General features: G+C 36.8%; 1 protein-coding gene across 1 annotated transcript; it reads left to right on the forward strand.

Moving 5' to 3' along the window:
• The first annotated feature begins 4 nt into the window (after positions 1–4).
• On the forward strand, positions 5–27,487 carry LOC136240965 (uncharacterized). Its single transcript, XM_066032058.1, has 26 exons — positions 5–247; positions 1,342–1,472; positions 1,572–1,611; positions 1,730–1,758; positions 1,812–1,899; positions 2,180–2,262; positions 5,057–5,151; positions 14,984–15,080; positions 16,781–16,852; positions 17,067–17,106; positions 17,618–17,733; positions 17,790–17,886; positions 17,947–18,002; positions 18,064–18,165; positions 18,221–18,271; positions 18,752–18,856; positions 18,911–19,034; positions 19,431–19,534; positions 21,433–21,606; positions 21,671–21,742; positions 22,612–22,663; positions 22,999–23,036; positions 23,567–23,700; positions 24,278–24,348; positions 26,919–26,992; positions 27,046–27,487. Exons 1-26 carry the CDS (start codon positions 130–132, stop codon positions 27,220–27,222), a joined length of 2,340 nt encoding a protein of 779 aa, XP_065888130.1. The 5' UTR covers positions 5–129; the 3' UTR covers positions 27,223–27,487.
• Positions 27,488–27,552: the final 65 nt, after the last annotated feature.

Raw genomic sequence — 27,552 nt, forward strand, 5'->3', positions numbered from 1 at the left:
CATAAGGTATCAGCATTTTAATACGCGCTTATAATAATTGATTGTGATCTTGTGAAATTGTTCTAGTGACTTTTAATAGCGTAGAAGCGACTGGCTATTGGATTAATCATTAGGAGATAGTAAGAGTGAATGGCGTCGATGATATCCGACCTGTTTAGTCGTATCAAGTTAAAGCGACCCACGGTACATTACGAATCGCGCGAAGAAGACAGCTCGCAAGTTGACATAAACGAAGAATATTGTAGAGGTGGGTGCATTGTTAACTATCGCGCGTTATAAACTACACTGTGTGTCAGCTGGTCGTATAACCAGTCCTAGTGCAAACGTACAATGTACTTAGCACCAACAAAGATTTCTGTGGCATAACAGTATATTTAGCACAATAAACTCTGTTGTTTGTTTTATTAGCCGCTACAAGCCCTTGCTACCACAGGCCAGAGAGATGAAGCAACAGTAGTTTAGGTGTGGTTGTTAACAACAATAACTCTCACCATATGAAGAGATGCATTTCTTTACACAATACTAATGGTATAGAGAGAGGCCAATGTTTGGTACCATTGTACTGGGGTTGTCAGGCTTTTTTACCATTGTCTGAGGCAATTGAGCTAGTTCCTTGTTCAGTGATTTGTAACCTCATTTGTACCTTACAATAAGAGACAGCTACATCAATGATAGTTTGCTATTAAGAGTTTTTGGGATGTGGTGTAGTGTAATGAGTCAGGGTGGTGCTAATTGTGTACGTTGAGTGTGGGAGAATTAACAGATAAGTGATGTTTTGTTTTAACTGTGTTGTATACATAGTAACACTTCATGTGTGCAGCATTGGTACACACTACACGCTTATGTACATGCACATGCATGTGCACACACAAACATACACATTGCACTTTGCACGTACATACACACGCATGTGCTCATTGCACTCTATACGCACGTACACACACCACTTGTATGACACACACACCATGCACACACATGCACATAAGTGCACTTCACGCTTATTGCACATTCGTATTACCTGCTATATATGTCACTATTGAAAAGTTAACTCATCTAGAATATGTCAGGTGTAACGTGGTAATGGTATCTGATTACAAAGCCTTTAATGTGTCGTGGCTTGGTAAGACATGAAACAACCAATATTGGATGTAATAAATGAGGCCATAGGCTCTATCTACACAAAAATGTACACAAAGCTCACTGCACTCACACTACACAAACACACACACACACACACACACACATACACACACACACACACACACACACAACACACACACACAACAAACACATATATATCATAAGTTTGTTTGGTTGAGGTATATCAACTTTCTTCTTCAGTACAAAAGGAGCTTCGTCAAATCAAGAATGATATTTCTCAGCAAAGCAAGCGAAATTTTGAGCTAGAAAATGACCTTCGCTTCTTTGATTCTAAAATAGCTCATTTAATCAATCATCGTATTACAGTCGAGGTAAGGATATACATAGTGTGTCACTGCGACTCCCCTCCCCCACGAGTCAAATGTCAATGATATTTTGTTACACTTTTATATGCTATTTTAATACCACAGGAACTGGAAAATAGATTAGAAGAAACACCACCCCTACCAGGTAAGAAGTTAAAATTAATTCTAATATTTGTGTTGTATACATCTCCCCCAACCCACATAGTTAAGACATGTTATATATTTTAATGATGTTTCCATGGTAACATTTTTGTATTATTTAGGTAATTTACAAGACAGCTTTCAAAACCAGGTAAGAAAAACGGGTTAGTTTTAGAACATGTGTATAATTATTTCTTGCTTTAGTTATACGGACAGCTGTTTTTCTTGCTGCAAACCAACCCCATGTACATTGCCAAGTTGTCCAGGGAGGTGTCACTCAAGGAAATTGATGGTATGTGCTATTTAGCTGGCTTTGGATTTTATATAAATTGTTCACATTTGGTTTCTGTTAGTCCACCAGACAATTGCACTGCTATGCCTTTTCTTTGGTAGGAGTGGGGCATTACAATGGCAGCTCTCCATTTACCATTTTTAGTAATAGATTTAATGCACCATTTATGTTTAATGTATTGACTCCGATGAGGCATAACATGTTGCACCCATTAAAGAAGCTAGTTTAGTTTGTGTTGTGAAGTTTTGTTTATATGTTCGAATGCTTTATCTCACCTCAGGCTTGCTGCAGTTGGTCATGTTTGGTCTCTATGGCAACCACTATGAGGATCGAGAAGAGTTTCATTTGTTGTCAATGTTCGAGGTATGTATGTCTCCTTGTTGTGGTAGAGTATACCACTTTATCACTTACTCCATTGTCATTGTGGGCTTATAGTTGGTCAATGTACTTTGCCACGAAATGAATCACATAGTTTTGGTTTAGCCTGTCTGAAAAATTCACCAGATTTTTTGTTTATGTATTTTTAATGGTACTTTAATTTCTGCTGACTTAGTATTGGATTTGCTCGTCAATATTTTTATACGTGTATTTTGTAACATGTATAATCTGTGTGTATGTGTGTAGACATGTTAACACACGTGGAACCAACTTTGTACCATTACTGCTCATGCATGCACACACACACAAATGCAAAGGTGCACATATTAATGCATTCATACACATGCACGCTTGTATGCTCTGCTGCACACACCATGCCACACACATACAAGACTGCTATTCTTGGTAATATATGAAGACTTAAATATGATTCAACTTATTGTGGCTTTCTGATCACCTCACTCTCATTGGTCGGATTATGAATATTACAATGTAGGTGTGAATCTATTGTAGGGCTTCCCTCATTTATAACCAGCCCAGACTTGGTTGTATTGTTGTGTTAATAGGTAAATTATCATGACTGTATTCATGTGGTATGGGATACAGTGGTATAAATGGGTTTGTGTGTTGTGTACTTCATATGTTGGTGTGTGTATGTTTGTGTTGACAACCTCCGTGTGTACATGTGTCTGGTTGTTATCTGAGGGAATCCTGACCCTGCGTGGTCTCCACTACACAGAGGTCCTGCCTTTAGCAACACTGTAATGCTTCTGGACTGCAGGTTCTTGTTGGTAGCCCATCCATCATTGTTGGCTTTTAAACAGGGTGCCTGGTAGTCTGGCGCCGCCCGCCCCTTCGCATAAAGTAAGGGTCTGGTGAAATACAGATACTAAATCATTTCTAGCGCCCAGATTCGGCGCTAGCCAATTAGTGCATGCCAATGACGTTCACACAGAAATCGCCTTGGCAACACAATGCTTTTGTTCGAATTGAAGTGTAGTCATCTGACGTAACAAGCAATACATACGCTGTCTAATTGAATTCCTTTTGAAATGATTAGGTATTTGTATTTCACCAGACCCTTACTTTTTGCAAAGGGGCGGGCGGCGCCAGACTAGGTGCCTGGCTAGATAGGTGGATGGTGTAATCCTCGTCAAGCAGTGATGAAGTGTGTGCTTTTGTGTGTAGAATGTAACGTTTCTCAGCAAAGGGCTTACCACAGTTATATGGCTCCCCTGAAATTCCCCAAGTGCTAGCACACTGTGGTTTCCAGCACCCATACATACACCACATCACAGTGTACTATTTATACAACATGATGTAAGCCACAATTGTAATGTAATCTCACCTTGTATATTCAACTCCGCATACCAATGAAGACTACCTACTACCACAGGCTGTGCCTCTACTACCTGTGAATGTGACTGTTTTCGTTTTGAACTTAGTTCCTAGGGTCTTCATCTTATCTAATGCCCACATGTTAGAGGAAGTTTTAATATTCCTTAGGATACAGTACAACATGTCTTAGTATGTACAGTGAAACCTTGTTACTAGGGACTTAAAATATGGTCACTATAATGAGGTGGTTTTATTAGTGAGGTCATAGAGTATTCCTTAGCTATGTTTAATACCATATCAAGTAAGCTGTATCCTCATTATTAAGACCACCACCTTTTTTGAAACCATACTTTTTATTCCCAAAAGTGTGTCCCTATTAACAACTTACACCAATTAGAGAACACACATAAATTAAGTTCTAACTCTACCAATCACAGTGTGTAAATTAAGTAGCAATTTAACACATACATTGTGTAAACAACACTTCACTGAAATACCTCAGGGGTAAACATGCCCTTCCCACAGTAGTATACTATTGATGGGTCCAGTATGAAGTTGTACTGTTGGAACACAATAGTGAGCCGAAGGCAGGAAGTTTGCGACCTGTTTTGTAAAAAACTGATCTTTTATCAGTCGTTTTTCTTGTTTACAATGTGGCAGTGGCTCATGTTCATACTACTTACTTTCCAATTGTCAGTATATTTCTGTAACTATTCGTGTCGTCACAGGCTGTGTGTATGTGTGCAATTTTGGTGGACAATTTACCATGCTGTTTCCTGCCAGTATGCAAGTTTGTAGATTTTTACACTGTGTGTGCTTAATTTCAAAGTGTTTTTTGCCAGAGACTATTTCTCCAAAGTATAGTCTTTGTCTGTGTGTCAATTTGTTCCACACACAGTACAGAGAAGTCCCATGCCAAAAGCCGTTAACCATAAAATAAGCTGTAAACTGAAATGGTAAATGTCAGTCCAATAATTTATTATCACTGTAGTCCTGTGTAATAGCTACTACTCCTTGTTACGGGACAGTGGAGTCTGTCTTTGATGAACTTTCAAAGACAAAAAAAAGCCACCTCTGTATTAAGAACAAACTGTTACATAGTCTGATTCAATACATCTTTGCCTTATAAGGCTACTTCATATGCTGTGGCTAAGTTCAATTGAAGAGGCTACAGATCTGACTGAGTCATGCTTGAGTTGGGCTTTTTGTACCATTTTTGCTTTCTTGCTTCATATGCTCGCTAGGGTTGCTAAGTGTCTCACTGTCATTGCCAAAGTGGAAAAACGAATATAGCATAACTGTGGCTCTGGACAGATAGTAATTTTAGTATAACAGAGTTGGTATAGTAATCTCCTTTTTAGGGAGGTACCATTTTGTGTTGTAGTTTGTGTGGTAACACTTTGCTGTGATGGTGTTGCTTTTTATTTCTCTTGTGCTGTAGCATTGTTTAACGTACGAGTTTCAAGAAGCCATTGACATCAACAGCTTAATGAGAGCCAACACTGGAGTGACAAAGATGATGACAAACTATACCAGGTGTGATACACACACGCATATATTATACACACAAAAGCAGGTCCTTCATACTTGGTCACAGGCCTGTCTGTAGTCAGTTATGACAAATCCTCCTGGGTCAGGACTAGTACCTTGTAGGAGGCTGTATCATGTCTTACAGGTGATGGGTACCCAAAGTCCACCTGGATCTCACTTGTTATGTGAGACATGAACAGTTGCCATTTGTTTTCTTAGGTCCCCATTAATATACTGGGTAGACTGGAACAATAGGAGTACAATGTCTTGTTCAAGGAAGCAATACTAACAGTACACACACACAGCACACAACACACACACTACACAGCACACACACACACTACACAGCACACAACACACACACACACTACACAACACACACACAACACACACATACACACAACACACACATACACACAACACACACACTTCACAACACACACACACACTACACAACACACACACACACAGAAGTCATACATAAATGCACATATTCTTGGTCCACTTTAGTATTTATTTACTTTGATCATAAGAACTGACCTATGGTGGAGCCAATTTGGTATAAACCACAAGTGTTTCCATCCTGTAGTTTATCCATATGTAATCTGTGATGTCACTGAGTATGTGATGAATATGTATTAATCATAGCTTGTATGGCAGGCATACAGGAAATGAGTGTGGGGGTAGCCTGCATTTATCAGGGCTTTGTGTGGTATATAAAATTTCAGTTCTCTAACTGCTATGGATTCTTGTACTGCATGTAGTAAATGTTTTATTAATGGAGTGCGGATATAGGTAGTTTATGAGTAATATGACGTGTCTGTTTGCTCATCGTAAGAGCCACTACTATGCATAACTTTGGGGGGCTATTGGCCGACTTGAATTCTGAAGAAAAACACTTTCCTTAGCTACACACTGTTGAAGTCTTGGTTAAAGAAATATAAGAAATGAAATAAGATGAAATTTGTACCCAGCTACTTGCCAACCATACGACCAAGCGCTGCTTTGTGCTATGTACAAGTTATGACACTGACTAATTGTAAGGTGTTTTTTTTTGCTCTTTGGTGGTTTGTTCTGGTGTACTTAAATCTGGATACATTTCCATGAGCAAACCTTCTGCTATTTGTGTGGTTTGAAGCAATTCCTGAATTACACTTTCTTAGCTACTGATATTTTTATGAGGCCACAATTGGAACTTTTGTGGTTCCTCCACGTGCACATCTATGAATATGTTAGTAGTTTGCATTTTAAAATTTATTAAGTAGTAGGGTATAACCCAGTTTGGAGAGTAATGTTTATGTAATGTAATGTTTATGAAGGAAATATCACCTAGTGACATTTGTCTTTTATATGGTTGCATTTTTATGCTCTCGTACCTAGCGTGCCACAAAATATTTGCTTGTACTTAAACAATTCTACGATCTATTGTTTATTGTGTTTATCCCAGTATACTGTGCCAGCTAATCTCTATCATTGACCTTTTAGAACTGATTGAAAATCAGTCCAGTCTGCCTGTCTTTTAGTCAATCCTGGTTTCTGTATGTGCTAACTTATGTCCAGCTGTCCATTTAGTCACATTGACAATATATTGACCTTATTGTAATGATGGTGTCATGTGAATTTAAAGTTAAGGATGTTATAGTTGTGCATGAGATTATGTGACTTGCCATTGTGAGATTTTCCCTATAAAAGCTTTTTGTTGACTTAATTTGGTTTTTATTTGGTGATAATATAAAAACTGTTTAATGTGATTCAACCAAAAACATGACTCACATTACAGTTAAGTAACTGTTGTGTTAGTTGACATGATGATGCATGAAATGGTTTGCTGTGCAGGCTTGTTTGAATGCAATGTGTTTAATGTCTTAATAAGGCGTGCTTTAGAGAGTTCATTGATGTCAGGACGTTCAAGATATCATCCACTATATTTGAATATTCTCAAAACAATTCCTTTACTGTAAACTTAGGCGTGACTATAGTTTGACTAATTTGGCAAATTAAAATAAATTTTCCATCAATATTTACTATTTATGGAGTGGTTAGAATTATTGAAATCAAAATTGTGTAAATGGTCGATTCGACAAGCTTTTTATCTACTAAATTACTTGTCGTAGTGATCCACCATCCTTTTAGCCTTGCCAACTTTCATCTTCTACAGTAAGTATATATATATATATATATATTGTCCGTTGTGGCAACTTATTTGAATAAATGTAATTTTCCAATCGTTGTAGATTGGTACAGTGTTTGGGCAGGAAACCACACAGCTGCCATGTCTTGCAGACCAATGAGTGGAGCAACAAGGAGCTTTGTGTTGCATGTATGGTCTACAAAATGTGAGGTGTAACCAATTCTAGGGTCTGATTGCCAGTATTGCTATATAGTTGATGGTTGATCACATATAGGAACAAACCAATGATAAATCTGCTTAGACATTGAACGATTATTCTATTGAAGTGCTTCTTCACGAGTATGCAAATTACTTCATCGTTACATGTTGTGTGTTTCCTGTACCATGATGATCCCACCTGAAGAAATTGCTGAAATAAACACAAAGCCGGTCAAATAGTTTCTATTAATGCATCATTTGTTGTAGGTAGTAAAATATCCTAGCCAGAGAACTTTGTGCAGAGAGAATGCTTTTTTATTGTATAATGTAAGGAGGAAATGTGTCATTCGCCATACAGACTGCGTGCAACGTATGTAGATGAATTGTTTCAAGTCATTCAATTCTTAATGACTAGAATATTAGGTTAATATAAATGGCATGACTTCAGCCAACTACTTAGTAATAACTGACTCACCATTGAAGTGCAAGAAATGTGGACATTTCATTATTTGTATTTCAAAAAAGTGTTCAATAGATTTATAAATTATCATAAGTGATGAAACTCACTGAAGAATGTCAATATTTTTAACTGATAATTAATTGATACAAATTGTCCTCATCTCCCACTCTTAGTTGGAACCTCCTTTAGGAAAGTGTTTATCCAACAATTGTAGCCAAGAATAGCCATCACACATGACTGGTGTGAAGCCAGCCTATTAAGTGTTTGTTGTGTAAGGGCAGTCTGGAATAACATCACCTCAAGCTCTGTAACTAATACATAACTAATACAGTGGAACGCTTTTGTGATGGGAATTATAATATTGAGATTTGTTGAACCATTTTGGCTGTTTTCTTTGTTAAATATTTAGTGTAAGATCTTTTTTGGGGACAAATCTTTTGTCGGAATTTTTATTTTGTGCAAGTCCGTAATTCAGTCATAATTGTTACTGTACAAGGGTGGGGGGAGGGAGGGGGTAAATGGACAAGCCCACGTGAATTGGAAAATAGTATTGCACAAATACTGAAAGAATTTCACATGAGCCAATAGTCTTCATACAAAAAGTAGAGGAAGGGGTGCGACGAGGCGTGATACATATTTTAGTTCTTTGTTGTTTGCAACAGTTTGATTCTTGGTTGAAAAGACAAGCTGTTATGGTAAAATGGACTTATGGTGGTGACGGTACATGGCAGTCACGGTTTTCCTGCCAACAGTAACAGTGATTATAGATAGGATCATTGATGTACAATCTACATGTAGTATCACTACATTTAATAAAAATATTTAACTAGTGCTTCATAGTGTGTGTGGGCTTCAATGCATCATGACCTACCCCCCTGGTACAAGGCTAAAATGTGTTGGCTTTTTTTTCTGCTCCATTTTATTAGATTGTAAGTTTGTTATGTTGTGTCAGGACTGTGTCTTTGAATTGTTAAGCTTTACAATTAGTCTACCAAGAAATTATAAACATGTGTTAAAGGTGATAATATTTGCATTGTCTCTTTAATTTTCTTGATCGTTCTCTCTTGAAACAGATAAACAAAGAGCTTCCAGATATCTGGACAAGTCTCTCACTTTAAAAAAATAATGTGATTTGTGTTAGAGAAGCTGCCCTATGTATATCAACTGTTTAATAAAGGGTGCTTAACCAAACATGTGACAGTCAATGAAGTTAAGGGATAGTGTGACAAGTAAACTGTATGTCAATCTCCTATTGTGACTGGTCAATTCTTCTATGAATTTTTTGCCATAAAAAAAATGCTATTGTTCACAGTATTGCAATATGTGACCATCTCAGCAAAAAACCACCTAACTTTCTTGTTTTCTTAGCATTATCTCTAGTGTCCTAGGAATGGATCACCACAGTTTCAGCCTGTTGCAGAGATTAGTTTTGGAGTGTCAGTAGGAAGAGCAAAGAAATCGATTTGTGTAGTGACTATACTGAAAATATACTACAGGTGTTTACATTCGCAGCCATAACTTGTAGTTTACAGCATTGGGATTTGGCTTAAAATGTTCACCATGGATTGGCAAATCAACTAAGGTATGGTTTTAGTCCTGTAGTCACTTGCGCTTATATGTATGAAGGCAGTTTTATTGAAGAAATGAGGATGATCTTGTTTACGTCTATCACATCGTTAACAAACACACGTGACAGCCGTACCGTTGCGGCTACAGAACGAACCAAAGATTTTCAAGCAGTATATATGTAATTTTAATCCTTCTCTGAGTAATGGCTCATTTACAACTTGCGTATTTTTTCTTTGTAGCACACTGTATAGCCTATATATTTCTAGGGGAAAATTTTCACTGATTTCGCAGTTTTGGGGGTTACCAGCAAAACTTTTATCCTTGAAATATTTAGACCTCCATATAGTCTAATACATTTTGGGAGTGTTTACAAATCCACAAAAAATATATATATATTTTTAGCAACATTGCTCAACCTTGAAAAATTTGCCCCTCCAAATATTAGGCTATACGGTACGTAATTTTATACTTTGTTTTCTCAAAACAAGTGCTAGTGCAAACTAGTGTGAGATGGTCACATACTGGATATCAAACATGATACAACACACTGTTCACAAACACACTGTTCACAAACACACTGTTCACAAACACACTGTTCACAAACACACTGTTCACAAACACACTGTTCACAAACACACTGTTCAGTGTTGTGAACATGACATTAACAAACTGACTTTGTCTTGTTTGCGGTTTTGTGGATGGAGTTATCTCCCCATTGTTGCAATGCAAAAATCATGTTTGTCCTATTGGGTTTATCCTCCACAAGGAATATGGCGGCAAAGAGAAGCACTTTAAGTCACTCAGCCATTTACTATCCAATGTCAATTTCTGGTGTGGGATTGGCTTCTGAACATACGATAGTACACGTTAGCTAATTTGGAAGTGTTGAGTTGTAATCAATCCCTTTTGGCTTCACTATTTTATTTGCTGCATTGGACGTTGCCAGGTTAACTGTTGGTTGCTGCATTGGATGGCTTGTGTGGTGGCTTGTGAGAATTAAGGTGTTAAAAGGTAGCACAGAGATTTAGCTATTTCACAAATTTGTAGTACAACTACTATATATACAGCTGTAAAAAATCATTTATGGGTTTTCAACATTAAATTTTTATTAAAAACTTTCTAATAGAACAGTCACTGTATTGTGCCAATAACACATACATGAACAAATCCCAGTGTTTTAAATCAGATGTTCCCGGGTAGTTACATATGTGTTTAACATAACAGTTATTGTTCCTGTGCAAATGGGCAGATGTATGATGAAACATTCTAGTGACCCCTGAAATATTTTCATCAGCCAACAAAGGCAGACAAGTTTACCAACACAATGGCTTTATTGTGAATTAGTTTTTGTACTGCATTTTAAGCGGGTTCTGAAGCTATGAAAACTATGCCAATTAAGGCCTTTTCTTTTACAATATGTATTAATATCCATGTAAGTATAAGCTACTTGAAAGAACATTGCATTTCAAGCTAAGATAGTGCAGTATCTAACAGTTTGTGTATGAAACAGTGGAACATATGTGTACTCGTACTGAAGGATTGTTTTCATGTGCATGAGAAGTTCCAAACTTCCAACAGTAATTCACTTAAGAAAACTCCTTAGCAACATATATAAACAATTCTAATTACCATTTCTAATTCACTAAGAGTGTCTGGCTTTCAGATGCAGAATAACATCCGATCCACTTGTGTACGTGCTTCTTTCCTAGAAGTTTTGTAAGGTAATGGCCTATGGGAACACTGAATACACCGCTGAGCTTATTGTTCTGGATTTTGCTTACCCTATAATGGCAAATCTTTTGGAGCATAACAGAGGAAAGTTTGAATAGAGCTGTCATCATCTGATTATCAAAATATCATAAGACTCAGGATGATAGGTTTATTTTATCAGGAGCTCATTGAATCCTATGGACAAGGGAACGTGTAACTCCGTACACTACCAATACTATGGGCGAAATTCAAACATGGCATCCAGTGTTACTGTGCATACAATTGGTTACATTATTCTTACATGCAACAGAGATACACTGAATGGGCTGCTACCCCATTGTCTCGAAGGTGCTTCGATAGGAAGATCATCGAGTCGAAGATAAATCTTATAGTAGTCAAGCTGAGTAATTTTGCATGATTAGCGACTATAGAAAGACCGTCCTGCTAAGCCTGTGCTACTATTCCTCCGTCGTGGCATTGAGCTTCCATTTCCATAGCTTCACTTCGTCGCAGGTGAAATGTGATGTATTCAAGCATGCGCTTCCACATAATATCCTAATTCGGAAATTTTAAAAGTTACTTATTATAGTACAAGGCAGCCATGTATGAATTTTGCTGTTTACGGAGTTACATGCTCCCTTGTCCGTAGGATTCAATGCGCTCCTGAACTTCTAAGAATATCTGATGCATCGCTAACTCTCCCACCACTTGGGCACAATACTAACATTGTGTTAACATTGTGTTATTCTTTTCTTTATACTCTTCAAATTGTATTTTGTTCACTTTACTGGTTACATTATCGGCAGTTAACTAAAGTATGTATTTGTTTCAATTATCTAAATGTGTTAGATAATGAGATAAGTTCAAAAGGAGATGTCGAGATATGTCTAAACTTGTTATTGGATACCTCTAATTTTGAACTAGCAGTAATTAACAATAATATTATATTGTGTGGTGTAATGATTGGTTGTAAGGATGGTTAGGTGTTTAATGATACAATTTGAGGCTCTCATAGTCAGGATGTCTCTCGATTATAAATTACTATAAAATTGTGACAGATAAGCTATATTAGTGAGGTATCTCAGAATAGTAACTTGTTAATATCATCCATTTACACTGTATATTTTTATGGTACATGCAATTGAACGTAAACTTTAAGTTTTAAATACAAACAAACTACCACTAATTTAACCAATAGAAATGTTTTATCAGAAGGTCATTACATCTTTTAGGTATGTGTATGAGAATGCATGGACCAGAATTTCATAAAAGTGTGTTAGAAATTTTCAGGGGTGGGTATACTCTAACAGTGTTTTTTTTTATAAGGATTGCGATAGCGTTACTCATGAAATGGATTGTCTGTTAGATTTGCTCTTATAATGCATGTAGCTTAGCTCTACAGGGCAAGATAATTCGTGTTAGTTAAAAGTTCTGATCTGCGAAGAGTTGGTTCTTAGCAAAGAGTTGGTTCTTAGCAAAGAGTTATATTGCCCAATTGTTGATTTACTTCACTATACAACAAACTACACCTGGTACTAAAATATGCTATTAATACATTCACATCTCTCTGACATGGTGTGTAAAACTTGCTTAGCATTTTAAGAATGTGGAATTCTTTAGTTTATAGGTATCTTTAACCACCAGTCTTCTCATATCTGTGAGGTCGTGATAAATACTTTGTACATATCTTGATGGTGTCGTGAAATGTGTGTCTAGGAGCTGAGTCTATTTTTGTGTAAATTCTTTAAATCTCTCAGCATGAATTTCAAGATTTAAAAGTCTCAATTCTCAGCAGTCAAGAACACATCATCATCATCTTGTTTACAATCAGGGCATGACCAATATCAAATTCCAGACAGTTGTCCGTTCTATCTTGGCTAGTCATCCATTAAACAGCAACAAATTAAATGTTGATGACATAACAAACCACTTACTGTACCTAATAATTACAGCTACACCATTGCCTTTTTGAATTACAGCAGACCCAGTGAGCCTTTTCCTCCCCTGCTGCTCATGTTACTATTAATAGGGAGAGATGAGACACTTGTAAGTGTATTTCTGTATCAGGTTTCATGGGAGTGTGTCAAGTTGCTCAAAATCTTGTAAACTCTCTTCCTAAAAGGGAATTAACATGTAACTGGGAATTTTTAAAGGCCCACTCAGATAATATGCAACAAGTGTCCAACTTGTACTTGTGTAGAGGCCACTTTATAGTTTGTGTAAAGACCACTTTGTAGCTACTATTATGAGCAGCAAACCATCCCCAGCCATTAATGATGTATGTGGTGTGGTGAGCATGTGTTTACTGACTTATACATTGTATTCTAAAATTTACAGACTACTGGTTAGCATGAAGTGCAGTGTATAGCATTAATGTGTTATGTATATGTTGTGGGTATATACCCATGTGTCTGTGTGGCTATACTTTGCACCAGGGTGTCTCAGCTTATTGTACCTGTCAGTTAGTCTGTCTGTCTGTCTACCTGTCTTCCTACTCATGTGCCTGTCCCTGTTTTACTATCTGCATTTTTTTTTTTGCGTCAAGTCTGATCGTTGAAATAGTCAGAAACTCTCTTCTGCAAAATGTTTAAATGGTATATTCTCTTGGTCCCTAATAAGAACCACTGGTTAATTGATGCATGACATCTGTTGTTGTACAATCATCAAAGATATCTCCTCTTGTGTGACAAGTCACTGTAAATAGTGTCCATAGTTTTGGTCTGACATGTGCTTTCCCAGACCTATCTCAAGTTTGCCTTTAAAGGAAAGTTCTGTTAGAAGTTAGTAGCACTTCTTGCTTTGCTAACTCGATAAGCATAAAGGATGGTTCTTGAGATTTGTGGTAAACCAGTTGTGTCCTGTGTAATGCTGAGCCACTTCCTGTTGATCAATATGGAGTTCCTGTTTTGTCAAGTGACCAATCTTTCTCCCCAGGAAGCATGTCTACCCTGTTGGTGTAAATTTGTAGATAATATCAACATTTGTGAGCAAGTATAGCCTTAAAAAAATCTGGAAAGTATAGTACTGTCATGCGTGTGCCTCCATGTGATACGCACATGACCAGCATGACCTGCCTGCTACTGTGCTTGTTATAATTGGAGGGATTTATCAATGTTTGTTATGTTTCAATGATATCATATTATAATAATATTAGTGATAGCAGAGAGTAAACAGGTTGTTTACAAATTAATTTTGTTAATTTTAACTTCAGGAGTCACTCGGGTGTTTACACAGTTGGCACTACTCTATAACAAGCACTTTTACTATAAGGGCACTTTTACTATAAGGGAACGTTTACTATACCCAACACTTTGAAACAAGTTGTTTTCAAATTATTTTCATTCACCTGTAGATATATATACAGTTGGCACTTTTCTGTAACTTCTAGAATGGGGAGTTTTCTATAACAGACACTTTGGGACAGAGAAGCTTCAACCCATTTTTTGTTACCATGCATACTCTTTTAGAAATATAATAAAAATCTATGGGGTCAGACTCATTAAGATTTTTGTCCTTTTTATTGAAGTTTTTTCTATTTTGTCCTTACAATTCAGGGAATTTGATAAGAGAGGTTCCACTGTGTCTCCATTATTTATATGTAGAACTTAGTGTTTCAGTAATGATAGTTTTTGTTTTTAGGTATTGTATGTCCTAAGTGTGTCATGTTGTTTACATTTCCTAGTAGTTACATGTATTGTTTGTGTACACAATACCAATTTTGTTAGTATTTTGCTGTTGATGTTATTTCATATTTTATTTGTCTTTATTAGACGTGGCCCAGGTCAGGAGTATGTCAAGTCATCACTCGGAAGTGTCATAGAGAAGCTAGTTGGCATGAATAATCCTCTGGAGTTGCATCCAATTAAGGTGACAACTGCTCTATTAGAGTATTTGATAATGTTCTGTATTACGTGACTGGACCTGTGAAAATAGGTCTTGTGAGCACAGACTATACCCCCCATCACACAACAAGTCATATCTCAATACTGGAATAGAATATTTGCATTCTGTAACTTATAATAAAGCCAAAGAAATATTTAATAAGGGCTAAAAATTACATAGCCATATCGTGATGTGAAAAGTTATTGTTCATGTCCTGTTTTTGCTGGCCCAGTCACATGTGCTCCACAAAATTGACTCTTATGTGTGTCCTTGAAAATATTGTAGTCAGCAAATAAGGTATACTTTTATAGGACTAGTTACCATCTCTGTACTTGTAAATACACCAGTGTATTTGTAATTCTAAATGTAATTCATTAACCAGTTGGTATAAAATATGCGTTAACATTCATTTCTTATGATTCTGTTTTTGTTTGATGCAAAATTATTCACATCCTTATTTTATCTTAAACTGTTACATTTAAAATCACCACATTCCACATTACAACAGCTAGGTTCCTATAGGATATTTTATGCAATAAACCGTCTGACAGTTCAATTGAAAGAATGTCCCTCTGTTTTGATAAAGCTCTATAATGTCATACAGTAGTTATTCTGGAATCTGGGGTCACTGTGTGTTTTTGTAAGGATTCTGTTTCAAAATGTAATTGATTTTTTAATTCATCCTTTTCCTCCAAGTTTAGATATGTCAATATGTCTGTTGGTAGAGGTTTATCCAAGTTTGGATGTCCTGGTCATACAGTAAGGGATGTTAATGTGTTTAGTAACGGCATAAATGGAGCCTCTACCGGCTTTGTAATATAATTTTATCTTCTTGAGAAGGAGGAAAACAGGGAGATGGGTAATTGTAGTTGGTCCCTTTTGTTGATTTAAGTTATGATGCTTCCTTGTTTGAGTCAGTATGTGCATAGTTGACAATGTAAGATTTGAGTGTGCACTTTTTATATACTACTGTATGTGCACACACACACATGCACATACGCACGCGCACATACACACATATACACACGCACACACGCACACACACACACAACACACACACACACACACACACACACACAAGCAAAGCAAGCAAAACCTATGGCAGCTGTACAAATCACAGCTATTGCTGCCAGCACTGGGATGCCTGTCTACCACTCAGATAATCCTCCTGGGGCAGGGTTAGTAACCCATAGGAGAACTGTCCAGGTCTCACAGAGAGAGGTTGCGGGACCCAAAGTTCTGCAATGACCTCAACACCATAATGTGAGACAAGGACAGTTGGGCATTTGCCCAACACACACACACACGCACGCACCACACACATGCACCATGCACACAAACCATTATATTATTCACTGTTATGAAGTTCTACAAGTAAAGGAAGTTTAATGGTACAACAGCTTACAGTCTACATGGTATAGAGTGCTGTTAGTGATGTAGACTGTATATTAATGATGCATTGCTACACAACAGTACACAAACTACCAAATATAGGCATCAGTTAAAAATAAGTCACTACTAGGTTGTAAGTACATCGTCATGGAGACAGCCATGTTGTCACACGCTGGCATGCAGCACACACACCAACACACATGATGTGTTTATTGCTCTGTGAATATTGTGCTGTGAAGCCATGTGAAAAATACTAGTATATGTAGTAACTGTATCCATGGTAATATCTACAGATATATCAAGACTTGTTGGATAATGAGGAAGTGAAACGTGTTAACAACGAGCAGAATATCTTATTGGATGAGGTAACGTGTGTATGTGTGCATGCGTGCGTGTGTGTGTGTGTGTTCTATTGTGGGCATGGTGTCAGGATTTGCTTGCACCAAGTTCAGTGGTACAAAGGTACCTTATTGCTGGTTGACTGGATGGCAATTGCTATGTATGGCATAGCTATCAGCCCTTATTTTGTGTATGTGTATTTGTGTATTTGTATGTATTATTGAAAACTTCATTTTACAGGCTGAAGCTAATCCAATGGTACAGCAAAGAATCAAAGAAAATATCCTTGACAACAAACACACACGACAATATTTGTGTTAGTAAATAGTCCTTACCACAGCCATAGTCACCTCACAGTTGCACCATTGATCATCTGTTAAATATTTATACACAAAATCTACTAGTATTGTACTCATGTACATGTAGTATAGTAACTACCATATATGGATCTACCGCAGCCTTTAATCCTACTTACAAAAATTCCATTATATTTTATTGTTAATAATTAGCACTAATTGTAAACAAGGGCCAAGTGCCAGTCAGAATTATGTATTGTATGTTGTTGTTGTCATGCCAATGGTGGCTTCTGAAGCCCGATGTGGCGTATGCAGTTTGCCATGTGAAAAGGGTGTAGTTATTTGACACATTGGTAGTTTTATTATTACACTAAATGTATAGCTGGCTCCCATGTCGTCTCTAGCTAAGTTGTTTGCCAAGTCTGTTGTCTGCTTGTTAAATGGTATGTTGTGGTGTTGTATGGGTTCCTGTCAGCTTCCTTGACTGAGGATTACGAGTTCCAATGGTTCAAGATATCGTGTTGTCGATCCTTCGCCAGTTAAGGAACACAATTGACGAAGTCCCCTATGGCATTCGCTGGCTGTGCAAAGCCATTAGAAAACTAATAAAGGTACAGATTTATAATTACAGGTCAAATATTTTTAAATTGGAATTTGTGAATTCTAGGAGAAATTTCCCGATGCAAGTGATGAACATATCAACTCGATGATTGGTGGATTCTTCTTCTTACGTTACATCAATCCAACAATAGCTACACCCCACGGTAATAAATAGCATAAAAATTTCTCATGTTGTGAATCTTTTTCTGTGAATTACTATATAGCATATAGAATCATTCCCAATCCACCTGGTTCTGTGTCAAGAAGAAATTGTACTGTGGTAAGTATTCGAACTATTTTTATTGTTTTCCGGTGAGTAATATTTTATGGTGGCCCAATAGGTTACTAAGGTGATACAGAAACTAGCAAACACTGCCAGTGTCAGAGAAGCGTCGATGAAACCGTTGGAGCCATTTGTGAAGGCACACAATGAAGAATTGAAAGTAAGCAGCTAAGTGATAGTCTATTGTATAAGCTTGTAATTGTGTTTGTGTTTAGGTGTTCTTAGGGGATCTGTGTGATGTCCCTGATTTTCATGAAGGATTACAGGTAACTGATTATGTGTGAGTGTGTATGTGCAGCGTATGTGATTAAGGAGAGGACATTTATGGTAGGAATGGTTTGACTATATTTCACAATAGGTTTAAAGATTTGATATGACAATTGATGGAAAGTTGTTATTAAAAAGTAGTTGCTAAATGTGTCAGGCAATTGTTAGCTTCTATGCTTGCTAAAGAATTGTACACACACTATACACACACACACACACACACACACACACACACACACACACACACACACACACACACACACACACACACACACACACACACACACACTATACACACACACACACACACACACACTACACACACACACACACACACACACACACACACACACACACACACACACACACACACACACACACACACACACACACACTACACACTAATCATATTACAGAACACATACAAACTACAGAAACCACAAACAATTAACATTATTGTTTTTCTTTGTCTGCTGCAGATAGAGGAGTACATAGCTCTCAGCAGAAGAGACATTCATATAGAACTCAGTCTTAATGAGATAACCACCATTCATTGTCTCCTTATCAAGTATCAGGATCATATTGTAAGATATCTTGTGAGAATGTTATACCCCATTCATTACTAAGTATGCTTTCAGGTTCAGCAACAGACGGATTCCTTGCTCGACGTCTTGAAAAGTCTTCCAGCTCCAATTGGCGAGCGGCAGAGAAAAGACAATGCGACTGTGAAGATCATGCTAGATCACAGCTGTATGCATGTTGGTACGTCCTTTTTGCTCCGAAACCTTGACAGTTTTTATTTTCAAAAAATTTTTCCTCATATTAAATTGGTATCTTTTTGTTTTCAAGAATCTCATACTGAAAGGGGTGCAGCCCAAGCTAAGATGTATATAATTGAAACCATTCTCGTTTTTGTGTACAATTTCAACGTGGCCATATCTTAATCTTGTGTCACATTAAAAGTCTTTTGTTTGCAAAATGTCCAGTCGATGTTTCAATATAAACTGTTTCACTGCTTCAGTGACAATGTAAACAACATGTTGCCATGGTAATTCACCCGTATAGCAGATTGTTGTTTATACAATGGTCTGAAATAATAGCAATATTTTTATACCAATCATTAACGTTTTATGTAACTAACCCTTTCTGTCATTATAGAATGTTTATCACCAATTGTCAAAGCGATTGAACTTAAAACTGTGGACGAGGTTACCGCCACTGAGAAACAGATTAAACTGCTTTTAATCAGATTATTTAAAATGGCAAGTTAATTCTATATGTTTGCACACAAACTACATATAGAGTAAAACCTTTAATCTACTGCTAATGTGTAATCCAACTAAGTGTATGTGGGACATACACACTGACAGACAAACAGTGTGATGTAATTGGGTGTAACTCCCTTAGACTTGAATGTGTAATTGTATTAAAACCTGTATCTTACATCGTACATGATAAGCACCCAAGTTAGGGATTGTGAACAACACTTTTGGAACCAGCTGTTCATTTAGTGTGACGTTTCACAGAGGGAAGCGGTTTTCTTTTAAAGAACATTTTTGGAACTAATTATTATGCATCTTTGGTGGACATTCACAGGGAAGTGGTTTTCTTTCAGAGATACAACGAACTCTTCAGGACCAGTTCATTTAATGGAGGCCATTTCTAGTTTGTCTTAATTTTGAAGAGACTGATTCCACGGTATAAATTATTCCTTAAAATGAATCAATGGTTATAGCTTAAAGTTATTGAGTAAGATTATATATGTCAACCAGGTTTAAACTTAGATCAGCATAAGTTATTTAATACAATCATATATACTCCTGCACTTTACAGCACTAGTGGTGCTTCCTTTTCTCTAATTAAGAGTCTGAATGAGTTCAACTGTAACAATTTGTCAGCTATAACTCTGAAGAGGACAATTTAAGAATTCTATTGTCACGATTGAAGCCAGCCTAACATCTAGGAAGGGTAATTGGTCCAGCACATATAAGTTAAGATAGCTTGGGATTATGTACAACAAAATTTAATGGCATTTGATTACTTGTAGAGACAAGAACAGATTAAAATTGCTTCCCGTGATATCGCACACTGGAAACAACACCCAAGCTATGCTACCTTAAGCAGAAACAAAGTTGCACAAGCGTTTAATTGCTGAGAAAAAGAGGTGTATTTACTTCCTTTGCTTCCATTTTGAAACTTTTCTGACAGGAAGAGAGTTAAGTCTAGTGGGCTTGACTACAGCTCAACTATAGTATATAGAGAAAACATATTATACAATGTTGACACTTTGTAGATGTGGATATCTTATACTAGCTAGATAACTTGATGTGGGTAGGTACATGTGTACTGTAGGAATTCTCAAGTAGCCAGTAGTATTGCTGACATATTGGATTAGCATGAAGTTGCTAGTGGGTTGTGCCATGTTATCCAGCAAATTCACTGTTGTATATCTTCCTAAACACAATTAATGTTTCAATTTGTCATTTGTATGAAATCACATCGGAATGGCACCTTTATCTACTCTATATTCGTAAAAACAATTATACATTTTTCTGTGCACAAATTTTAAACAGATTTTTCCTGGCATCTGTCAGTACTGACGGTAGTGTGATTCTTGTACCGAATAGGATACCCCTAGCATAAGCTCGGTCACTGCGTGAGAACTATATTGTCTTGCTCTGAGGATGCCCTAGTGCTACAACATGAGCATGACTTGAAGGTTTCTGTATTCACATGTAGTTAGTGGCCTTCCGTCTGTCAATTAGTGTTGGATTTCTAACAAGTCAACTCCAAGTTTTCACACTGGAGACTTGCACCACCTAGTGTGTGTATGTGTGTGTGACCACCAGTCTGATTATTATGCAGACCTGCAAAGTGTTTCGTGTAGCATAATCCACTTTGTTACAAAATGTGTCCAGCCATTGTAATAGACAACTACAAAATGTTTTGTAGAGTAACTAAGTGTACAGTAACTACTATAAGTGCCACAGTACACATACAGTCATTTTTAAAAGAGTACGTTATTTAACTAATTTTTAATGCATATTTGTGTACGTGACATGTATAATTGTTTGTTTATTGTTAATATTCTATTAGTGTGTTTGTCATTTAGCAATTCGAGGAATAACATAGTTTATAAATTGTTCTGTTGCATAATTAGATCCCAAAATGTATGCAAGAAGCAACCCTAAAGGATGCCTTAAGAATAGCACAAACATCAGTATTTGAAGAAGCAAGTACTCATATACAGCTAATACAGAGCCAGCTAGCCCAGTTGGAACAGCTGGGTCAGTTAACTGATGGTGGAACATTACTGTTTGATAAAGCCAAGCTGGTAAGAAGGAAGACGCTACTAAAAAACCAATGTCTCTCTTTTCATCTGTTGTTTTTGCTTACAGGCTCTACCAAATGTTAAAGATCTCTTACTACGTTATCGAAATGAGCTGAAGAATTTGAAGAGAGTATATGAGGTATAACTAATTGCCTTAAATGTAGACTACACACTAATTGCTAATACTACTAGTTTATATTTCTTCTTAAGTGCTGTGTTGTTTTAACATAGCCATGAATATCATTTGCTACAAATGACTGGCATATTTTACATGTCTAATGGTAGCCATGTAACATACATGTAGAGATAACTTAACTTGTTATGGTGTTGGGTTAGCATTAGTCAGTCTGTAAGACTGGAGTTGTAGTTAGTAGACTTCTTTATTAACTGGTGTTAGCACAAACATCTTGTTGGATCTCCATCATTAAAATGTGGTAATGATTAAATTCCCCACAGTACCCTTCCTTAGCTGTAAACAACATCTTTTTAATGTAGTTGGATATGGTTTAATGAAGCCCTTGCCTTTAGCTGGTATATTTGTTAGGTAGATGATCAAGCTTCTAATATTATGGGATGGTTCGAGTTGTGTGGTTTTGTTTACGACAAGTTATGTTTTAATTACGACTACTTGCGTGTATGCATGTATCAATTCTTGGCAAACTTTGTATAATATGATAAATTTAGGAAGTTGTGGCAGTAAGTTTTCCTGTGTGTTTATATTGGCTGTTTCTGTCCTTTGAACTCCCTCCCACCGTAGTTTTAACTTTCCTGTGACCTCTTTTGGGACATAGACTTGTTTGTTTAGCACTTTGGTTGGTAATAAGGGATAGAGAAACTGAATGTGTTGTATTCATCACATTGACGTCGACATGTTGTAGTTAAGGTCGTAGTATTTTCAATATTTAACATGTTGACGTGCAAGTTACATGTTACATGAAATTAACCGTATGTTTATTGCATAATGCTACAATGTTTGTCATAATATTGTGTGTTTTTTCCTTTGCTTAGACCATCCTACAGCACACAGATTTCCTGGTGGAACAGCTTGATGCATACAAAGGTATTGAGGCCCTGCACTTAACAGACTGTGCAGAACTTTGCCCTGAAGGGCTTTGTTCCCAGCTAGAAGCCTTAGCTCTTTATAGAATTATCATTGTCTTTGCTGGACACATTATGAGGAGTTCTTCAAATAAAGTTATTGGATTAATATTTGCTCCCTTTGATGGCTAGTTGTACTTTGTATCCTAACCAGTCACTATTCCATTGTAAAGATTTTTTGACTTTTAGTTTTACAATTTTGTATTATTGTGTCCATCTGTCTGTGTGTACAGAGTGCATAGATGTATCATTCTCAGCCCTAAAAGCACATAATTTTTATCGATTATTTTTTCTTAGAATACCTTGTTGCAGTGAGAGCCAAAGTTGGAGAAATGGTAAGATACATTACACCCACACACACACACATCACATGCACACACACATATACTCTAAGTGGATTCACATGCAGATGATACTACACCCAAAATTGCTGTAGGCGTGCAACACACCTTATTAGGTCATTGCACTAAACACTTGTATTCGATTCATATTAGGTGTGTTCTAATGGTAATTAATAGATTTGCACTCAGTAATGTTTAGAAAGCAGCTCAATGGCATATAGTTTATAAGGAATTCAAGTTATAATTGTTCTGTAAAGTGAATCACTTTGTGCCTCAATTCAATTGCTGTGAAACAAGAGAATCCTCTGAAGTGCTGTATGCTTAGGAAGTTGAGAGAGTGTATGGCTTGCCACTTTGTGTTGTGTAATTATGGCCAGACCCAACACACAGTAGGCCATACAGCTTGATCTGAACATTGGATATTATGGAGTGGACCAGCTAATCCACTTCTCTTGAATTAGTATAGTATCTGTTTTGGTGTCATCAATCGACTATTGTGTGTTTTGCTTTTTTTCTCTGTGTAGCAACAGTTGCATGCTAGCACAAGTGGATCAAATTTGTTCAGACGAGCAAAGAACAATGGTACTCACAAGTTTACCCATACACAGTTGGAGAAGGAAGGAATTATTATTGAGACACACGGGATACCACAGGAAAGGTGCTAACCTTCACAATTTTGCACACACATAATACACTTTACACACAAACACACGTACACACATGTGCGCACGCATGCACACACGCATAACACATACATACCACTTCACACATAACGTGCATGCTTTTAGCACCTACAAAGTAACCAAGCTTGTTATTCTGATCTATTTAGAATGTGCTTCATTTAATAACTAACTGTGGTCTACACATTACAAATCATTAATAGGTAGTTAAGATGGAATTTGCAATAGACCATAAAATTGACCATAAGGTGTAGCCACATTTTTGTAACATGTTCGTAAGATGATGATACTACAATTACCCTACAAGCCCCTAATGTGCAGCAACTGACAGACTTCTGAATCTCACTATCTCATGCAGCTACAAATAGTGTGGGGGCTTTGTTGGTGCTTCACTAACAATGCAATGTTTATGTAGAAACTTTGTCAGCTTTGTTTCAGCCATTAAACTGTTTACATGTATGTTCATGCATTCCCATAATTCTTTGCATGTATTTTTAATGTACAATTTTTGTCTTCTTTAGTTGACAATACGTATCTTGTTTTATTTCCACACAGGAGAAACAATATCTACTATATGTTCTCCAGTACTGAGCCAGGCATATACAAGATCACCATGCATTATAAAGGTAAAGATATGTGTGAAGAAGCAAGTCAGGTCGACACCTCGAGATCTTCTTCATGTTAATGGCTGCAACACTACTACCAGTCTGCCTGGCACATACTTTGTGGTCATCCAGTATAGCCTGCATGTATGGGGGCTTCTGAGAAACCATCTCTCCGCTCGTGATGATTGAGTTTTTGTTTTAATAAATCTTGTTTGTTGCAGGGCATGACAACTAAATTTCAGTTCAGACATACTTGTTATTCTAGAGTGTTAAATGAAATTACATGTACTAAAGTGTACACCTTTCGGTCTTATAGAGCACATTGTGTGATAGACAATATGTCCTGCGTTGTTGGTGCTCTAAAGCTGTTGCTTTAAGACGTTAATAGTATTTCAAATAACAAACTCCTTTTGTTTAATTGGTCATTTAACTTCTTTTTGTCTCCTTATGTCTAATAGCTGTCAGCATTGTTTATAGCCTGGTGTTGTCTTTTTGATATTTTCTTTCCACTTCAATGATTCAATAGCACGATTGATAGAACAACCAACCGATTTGCTGGTTCGTATTAGCCAGTGGTCTAGTGAATGTTAGAAGTGAATGCTAACTGATGATTGTTTGAAACGGGCACAATTTGCCACCGACCACATTTCACGTGCAGAATCATCCACAATACACTCTTCTTTACTGTTTTAATAAGATAACCATCTTTCCCATTTGTTTGCAAACTTGTTGCTTGCCATGCATGCTCCAACCCACTTGATTGTCAATGTTACACCTCCCTCTGGTGGATGCTAATTTCTGATCTTCCCATGTCACTTGTAGGGACTTTAGCAAACAGAGCCCAAACTAATTCTGATTCTCTGAAACATGAGTAGGCCATGGCTATCCAGATAAGGTAGGCAGTGTCACAGAGTATGCCTTATTTTCTCTGTCTTCTATGTTAGCATTTTTGTAACACACCTACTTTGTATGTGTAGTGACAATATTCTTCAAACATTGGTCAGCTCTCATCTAAATGGTTTCTGTATTGGCTTAGTGGGTTTTTATCTCACAACCATATCAGTAAAATTTCCACCTAGAGTATGTTAATACCTGTTAGCACTTTATTGTATTAATAATCTACATCACCCTAAGCTTATTAACAGCTGGCTGGCTATCAACACTTGGTTAGCCTATTGGGAGCCATCACTGGCCATTCACTAATTCTATTTACTTGAAAGCACCCAACTTTTTGCATTTCATAGTTTATATTAACAGCAAACTGTTCAATATGTGCCTGTATGCCCGCGATACTACTACACGCCATCCATAGACTGAATACACCTTCATTCCTCAATATAACTACAGTGTAATTGTACAACACTTCATAGACAGCATTGATAGAAGTTGTGATTGTATTTTTTAATACTTCAAACACCAATGTTATTAAAACTTTAATGCTCTTTTAATGCCTCCCGGCTATATCAAAAAAGGAGATAAGAAGTCCAAGTGTTGATCAGTGATAGTGTGTGCTCATTCCTAGCTGTGTTGTAATCATCACTGAAGCCTTGTACATCAAAGTTATTATTAAACCATGATAGCTTTAAATCATAAACCAGTGCTTCAGATTGTCAAGCGACCTAGAGTTTACTATTTAAAGCATGCAAGCTGCTATCTTCAAGTGATAGTTTCTACATTGTCAAAATTGTACTGCTTTACCGAGACCTTATAGTGTTTATAATGCGTGGACGTCAAGAGCTTTAGAATTTCTATTATTGGCACAAAGGAAGCACGTTTAAAGTGGCCTTTGAAGTTGTGGTTATGAAGAAAAAACCAAAGTTATACCATCTTGTTTAAATTTTTTTATGCTTAATTTCAGGCCAGACTGTTTCCAACCTCATTGCCACAAAACAACCGTTAAAGATAATAATGAGGTAGTTGTGTACACCCCAACTCCTGTTCTCACTGACTCAAGGCTTCTTGACACCCTGACATTATATTCTATCAGACTGCCACATCATTTATGATTAAAAACACTACAACTTTTTTTTTTTCTTTACGGAATTCTTGTGTGGTTTAGATTCATACCATGAACGTGTGGTCATTCTGAAGTGTTCGTGACAACAGCATTATGTAGTATTATTGCACTATAGTGTTCAACAGCTTGGTTAGGATTTGTCCCCAAACTTGTGGTGTTAATTCACTTACTTTCAAAGTAATTAGGTAAGATAGGAAGTATCCTACACTTGGATATGCTGCCCGCTTAGGAACTGTTGTTGCTTCACCTTCCTTTCCACTTGGTTTGTGCTGTAATTGAGTCAAGAGTGAAGGCTTAAAATGTTTGTAAACTCTAACTTATTTGATGGTAGGGTTAGTGATGTTTGTGTAATACCCCCACTAGCTAAGCTGGTTCTGTAACCCTTACTTGTAATGATAACAGAGGACCTAGACATGTCCCGCTACTAGATCTTCAATTCTTTGATGTGGTTATGTAAGGAACACCTTATCTGGATTATTTCTATGTCTTCCACTTGTTAACTGGTTAATTGAGTTTGATAGATTCTCTGATTATTGTCATGCATCACATCTTTATCACATGTGTTCTCACACAGGTCATCCTAAGGCTATTTATCAGAAGAACATTCATCTAGAGGACTTGCTTGAATTGCAGCATCTCCGAGACCCAGTAAGATAGTTCTATAAAGTTTGTTGCTTTAAATTTATCATTTCATCTTTCAGATCTTAGATATGGAGGGATTTGTATTACTAAACGTACGCCGTACATTGCTACTTTTAAACAGGACATTTATAAAAGGCGAAACTCCTTTGCATCGTCCGATCAGCAGACATTTTGGCGGCCTTGGTTCATCCAGTGGTCCACTAAGAACAAGTGGCAGGCTACATCAGACTAAATAGCACAACCTACTGCACAGAGATTTATTAATTGTAAATATATAATGCTGCCAGTTCTTTTAAATGACCCTACTTGTGAATCTTATTGTAATTATAAACTTGTTACAAGCTATTATCACGTTATTCTTTGTAATACACTGGTATTATTGGTGTGAAAATAGTCAATATGTTATTGTAAAAAGAAATTTGTACATATGTATATAGCTGCCATGTATAATTATATGTATGTATGTTTTTATAATAATTATATCCGTATTTTATTACCGTAGCACTAACCGCTGAAGAGTTTACCCAGCCTACAAGGGAAAATTGGCATTACGTATTTGATGTTAT

The sequence above is a fragment of the Dysidea avara genome, chromosome 12, assembly GCF_963678975.1.
Source record: "Dysidea avara chromosome 12, odDysAvar1.4, whole genome shotgun sequence".
Lineage (NCBI taxonomy): Eukaryota > Metazoa > Porifera > Demospongiae > Dictyoceratida > Dysideidae > Dysidea > Dysidea avara.

What these genes read in the sequence shown, in the direction of transcription:
- LOC136240965 (XM_066032058.1), top strand. Translation starts at nt 130, where the DNA reads ATGGCGTCGATGATATCCGACCTGTTTAGTCGTATCAAGTTAAAGCGA. An exon ending in AGAATATCTTATTGGATGAG is followed by an intron (nt 16,853 to 17,066) that starts GTAACGTGTGTA and finishes TTCATTTTACAG; the next exon opens with GCTGAAGCTAATCCAATGGT. An exon ending in CCATTAGAAAACTAATAAAG is followed by an intron (nt 17,734 to 17,789) that starts GTACAGATTTAT and finishes TGTGAATTCTAG; the next exon opens with GAGAAATTTCCCGATGCAAG.